Here is a 5,711-nt window from a genome sequence, read left to right as displayed (position 1 = left end):
CTCCTCTAGCTATATTAATATGATTGAGTTGCAAGAAGGTACATGTAAATTAGAAGAGGGAGGGAGAGAGAGAGATACCAAGTCGGAAGAAGTAGGAATAGAAGGGATTCTTAAAGCAAATGTCGTCAGCAGCAAGAACCCATCGAGCCAAATTAGGGTCGGAGGTGGGGAAGCCCTTGAAACCCCACATAAGAGGATCGTCCAAACTGTGTATTGTTAGTGTTAGTGTGAGTGTGAGTGTGGTTGTTAATTAGTATAAATTATAAAGAAAAGAAAAACATAATGAGGAGAGGAGAGGAAAAGAAAAGAAACGAACGTTGACATGTGATTGCTAACAGTGAGGAGAGGAAGAGCAGGAGGTCTGGAGCGAACAAGACGTATGAGAGTATGAGCGTTGTGAACGGAGGTAGTGTTGAAAATAGTGGCCACTATCTTTGCGAAACCTCCTACTCCCATCAACACTACCTTTCTTGGTATTCCTCCCAAGTGCTTCGCCCGCCCTGCCCACTCCATTTTCCGACCCAATCCCATCCCCACTCTTCACTCCACTTACTCCTCGACTGCTTGCTGTTTTGCTTTTTGTTTTAGGAAACAAACAAACAAACGCCTCCACTTCTTTTATATTATTATTTCTTACTTATTCTGCCACGCCGGCCCCAACACACCAAATCATTATATTATTATTATTGCTGTTTCAAATAATCAATTATTAAAATTATTTTTATAAAATTTCTTTTGATTCTCCAAAAACAAAAAATATTAAAATTATTTTTCTTTTTTTGGGATGTAATTAATAAATGTAATTTGGTAATCATTTCAACTACAACTACTCGTGTCATGATATCAATAAGATTCTTGATTTTTTCCCCCACATACATCCAATATGAAATAGTCAAATACTAGGGCTGCGTTTGAATTGGGTGAAATTCATTTCCGGAAATGGTTTTCTATATTTTCGGGTGTTTGGTTGCGCCGGAAAAAGCAATTTTCCAGAAATCATTTTCAGTTGACCGTGAGTCAAAGTTGAAAATGATTTACGGAATCATTTTCACTTCAAATGATTTTCGAAAAACAGAGGGAAAGAGAGAGCATGAAGACAGAGAGAGAGAAAAAGAGAAAGAGAGCACCAGCACCGCTGGATTGAACCCAGACACGCCGGAGATGTCGCCGGAGAACCCCGAGCACCGCGCCGATCTCGCCTTCGATCGCACTATCGCCGATCTCCCTGGCGATCGCCTTCGATCACCTCCGCGCGATCTAGCCTTCGATATTGCGATCTCGCCTTCGATCTCCCACCGGCGAACCCAGAAGCCGTCGAACCCAGCTTTCTTCGCACCGTACCGCGCCGTCGATCGTCGATCTTTCAGCGCTTTTTTTTTTTTTTTTTTAAGTTTGATTATTGTTGTTGTTTTTTTTTTTTTTTTGATGAACTAATTGTTGTTGTTGTTGTTGTTGTTGTGTTGTTGTTGCCGGAATTTGTTGTAGGAAAATAGCATTTTCCTAATAGAACCAAACACATGAAAATATTTTCACACCAATTTTCATAAAACAACCAAATACTTAAAAATATTTTCCTTTTCTGGAAAATAGCATTTCCGAAAAATAGGTATTTTCTGGAAAATATTTTACGGGAACCAAACGGACCCTAGAAGAAATCTAAATACTTTTATTTATTTATTAAATAATAATAATAATAATAATAATAAATGTAAAATCATTTATTGTCATATCATAATAAATACATAGAGGGCGTTTGGATTTAGCTGAAAGCTGAGTCCACGTTTTGCGTTTTTCGTTTTTTTTTTTTTTTTCCCGCAAGTGAACAGTAAAATCACATGATTTTACTGTGCAGAGGACAAAAAACACTGTTCATGCACTGTTTATCACTGTTCACATACTAAAAAATATTAAAAATGAGTCCCACGATACTATTTACACATTTAAAAATTATTTTGCTACAGTATTTTCAGTTTTCAGTTTCAGCAACAATACTTTCAATCCAAACAGACCCATAAAGTAAGTTTCACTTAGTTCAATTCGTAAAATCTCTGACGATTGAATAAAAAATTTAGAATTCAATTCCTACACCAAAAACTTATTGGTGTCTTGATCTGATAATAAAAAACTATCATTAAGAATAATCCTCATAAGTTGAAACTCTTTTAAAAAAAAAATAATAAATACATACATGATAGGCCCAATCCCCTTGCAATCGCAATATCATGTTTGAATGGTTTCACTTTGCCCAACTTGAGTCTTTTTTCTTCTTAGTCTAGCCCGGGGGCCTTTTTCTTAACCTCTCCAAAAAAAGTTTACAACATCAGCTCGCATGTTTTTATTATATTTCATACAACGATAAACCCGCATGTTGAAAGATGATGAGTGTGATGCAAATGAACTTGTGTAAAAGTTCATTTTTGTAGTAAGTAGTATACTTTTATTGGTGCGAAGTAAAACCGAGCTATCACTTGATAGGCTACAAAGATTAGAATAGGATTGCTTGGCAAAATTGTTTAATTATTAACAAATTGAATGAAGCATCTACACAACTTACAAATACGATAACTTATTACTCTTTGGTAAAGAAGCCACAACACTCCATCAGAGATGTAAGTTTTGTACATACTCAAAGGAGGAGGGCAACAGCAGATTTCCTCCACTGAAATCCAATCCTTAACAATGGAAACACCATTGTGCTTTTATGAACAGCCAAGAACATTAGGAGGACCCAACACATTTGCCTGACTATCTCCTTATAAAACAGACAGAAGATTGCTTAAATTGTGGTCCATGCATAACACATGAATTGGCAAACATATTTATTCAAAAATGAAGAAACCTAAAACATTTCATTAATTCACAACTATATTACGCAATTCCAAAAGAAACCTTGATTCAGTTTAATCCATTTCCTTGGGGAAAACACTACATCATCTCAGCCTTCTCCTTCTAGCCGCACGTGAAACTCCATTGTCCAAACCTGAAACTCTCGGGGCACCTGATCTTGTTCTGGAAAATGAAGGAGACGGTGCTAATACTAAATTAATTTCGCTAGCATTATCCGTTGTGTGGTTTTCCAAGTGTACAACAGGATCATCAAAATCACTCCCCCTGAAAGATGAAGCAGAAGGGTAAACAGTGTAATTGATTTCAGCAGCAATATCTGGAGTCTGGCTTTCCAGTTGTACAACAGCAGAATCACTTGAGAACATATCTCCATTATCAACACTTGGAGACTGATCATGGCTTGCTCTTGTATGACGACCATGAATATATGTCCCAAGTTCCTCAACTAATTGTTCAGCAGAAACCATTGCAGTATTTAATGCAGTTGAAAGTGAAGAAAATGATGCGGCCCCTTGCAATAATAATCTTGAAACTTGAAGGGAACGATGGTGCTGGTTGCTCTCTGTCTGAGAAGTTTGATTCTGATTAACTGAGGAATTGACTCTTTCATGCACAATGTGTGGACCATCGGTATCTAGCGTCCTAGCTCGCTCTCCCATTACACCAACAATGCTGTGAATCCTTTCCTCAATAGGAGAAGATACTCTTCTACTCCTTAGCTGCTGCCTCACACTGTCAATCCTATTTGCACGGGGCCGAGGAGGAACCTTGAATCCAGTCTCTTTTAACTCTGACTTGCAGGTGCTATCACTACTTCCACTGCCATATATTGGAATGATGCTTGTATCTGTTACCTCTCCCCTACATGCAGGACATTCCCTTACATTTAAATCGACATATGACAGCTGAAAGAAGCATGGCCAACAAAACAAGTGACCACAACAGGTCAAAACAGGATCTCTTGCCATTTCAAAGCAAATATTACAATCGTAAAAACCCCCACTACCACTTGCTGCCTTCTTTTCATCAGAATCAATTCCCAGTGCCTTAGCTATCAAATCCATGCTCCCAAGTCTACTAGTCTTGGCTTTCCCAGCAGTATTACCAAGCTCTGCAGCATGACGCCTGGTTACAGTTTGAACAATAGCTTCTGTGAAGTTATCTGCTTGAGGATGAGATTGAGCTTGTCGCCATCTCTGACGCTGCCTAGCTCTAGAGGTGACTGCTTCGAGCTGTCTGATACGCTCTTCAATGCGTATGTGAGCAGTTTCTAGTTCATCAACTATAGAATCTAATCTTACTTCTGAAACATGAGGCTGGTCAAAAGGTTCTTGGTTCAAATCAAGAATGACTACATCTTCCCTCATGTTGCTCCCCATAAAATAAAATAATAAAATTTAGAAGTATAGCAACAACACAAATCAATATGCTCACTCCTTGTGGTTAAAATCCAGACTATTTAGACATCCAAGATAATTGCAACCGCGATCCTTCCCTGCCAATACAATTGTCTTCATTCATGAGAATAAGCTTCCTCAAACCAAGAGAAAATTATATCAAGGCTTATTCTTCAATAACTTTACTGAATCTATCAGAAATATAACAAGTAAGGGTTAGCAGAGTGAAAGTTGTTGTGTGGTTTACTGGGGTTTAATTTCTGAAACATCTAATACCCAGATATTAAAAATAAAATAATTGTTCAGGAAACAAACAAACAAACAGGTAATAGGGTTTAGGGGAACCAGGATAAAGACTAAAGAGTGAATTAAAAATCATTCATGGACAGAAAGATAGAGAGATACCAGAATCAAAGTTGCAGAAGAAGAATTGATCGGAGGAGGTAGTGATCCACCGCGATAGAACACAAGTAACGGGATCGTACCCATCTTCTTCTTCTTCTTCTTCTTCGTTGGTAGGGAGAGGAGAGGCGCAAAAGCCAAACTATATAGTAGATGATGATGATGATGATGATGATGATGATAAGTGTCCTCCCGCTCGACTCTGCGTGGCTGGATTGATTCTCCTGTGTAAATGTAATTTCCCTAAATTAGGATTACGAATACAATCCATCCTTTTTTGAGTTTTCTTTTTTATAGTAGTTTCTCTCTATCACTCTGATCTCCCATAAAAGATTTTTATTACTTCTCTTAAAACGATGTTGTGTCATAGTATTTTTTACATTAAAAACCCCTTCTTCTTCTTCTTCTTTTGATGGGATTAAAAAAAATTAGACATTTTTAATTAAATTATTTATTCCAAAAAAAATCATAATTTTGAAACTTAGTGGACTAAATTGTCAATTGATCCAAAAAAAAAAAAAAGGTTAAATTTTTAAATTTAACGAACTTAAATGACAATTAATCAAAGTTATAAAGAGTCAAGCTTATGTTTTTTTCTAATATAGTTATATATTTTTTCCATACATCCTATGTTGTACTCCTCATTTTCTTATACATTTTATTAAAATAACTAGAAGATTTCGTTTTACATATTTTTTTCCCACACCCCCCCTCCCCTAACACCCACAACTCAACAAAGCAAGCAACCATATCAACTGACCATACCTAACCACTACAGTTATTAGCCACCCATAGTCATCAGCATCGCCCCCATCCCACAATAGGGGTCCAACGAGGCTAATCGGTCATCCAACAATGCCAATCAACCCATGATAGCAACTCCACAAGGCAATGACAACCCAACATCACCACATCTCATGTTGGACATTGCAGTGCCACTCCCACTTGTGTATCTAGTTTGAGATTTCAATCGTAACTTTGAAAGCAAAATTTTCATTAGCAGTATTAGACGCAAAATATTTTATAGCTAATAGCGATGATAAGTTGTGATTGATAAAACATTAT

The 5,711-nt window shown here is 37.1% G+C and overlaps 1 protein-coding gene across 2 annotated transcripts; it reads right to left on the bottom strand.

The window, feature by feature from the left end:
• Positions 1-2,806: 2,806 nt before the first annotated feature.
• LOC112029554 (uncharacterized) lies at positions 2,807-4,996 on the bottom strand. 2 transcript variants are annotated; one of them, XM_024062244.2, is made up of 2 exons: positions 4,650-4,996; positions 2,807-4,435 (listed from the first exon to the last, which is right to left on the bottom strand). In XM_024062244.2, the coding sequence occupies exon 2, from the start codon at positions 4,224-4,226 to the stop codon at positions 2,931-2,933; it is 1,296 nt and encodes a 431-aa protein (XP_023918012.2). In that variant the 5' UTR covers positions 4,227-4,435; positions 4,650-4,996; the 3' UTR covers positions 2,807-2,930. The 2 variants fall into 2 exon arrangements, with proteins under 2 accessions (XP_023918012.2, XP_023918007.2); XM_024062239.2 differs by having other exon boundaries at positions 2,807-4,342.
• Between the last annotated feature and the right edge of the window lie 715 nt (positions 4,997-5,711).

This window comes from Quercus suber, unplaced genomic scaffold (genome assembly GCF_002906115.3).
Source record: "Quercus suber isolate HL8 unplaced genomic scaffold, Cork oak 2.0 scaffold_67, whole genome shotgun sequence".
Taxonomy (NCBI): domain Eukaryota; kingdom Viridiplantae; phylum Streptophyta; class Magnoliopsida; order Fagales; family Fagaceae; genus Quercus; species Quercus suber.
The sequence above is the reverse complement of the archived record's forward strand: the minus strand, read 5'-3'. Positions and strand labels throughout refer to the sequence as shown.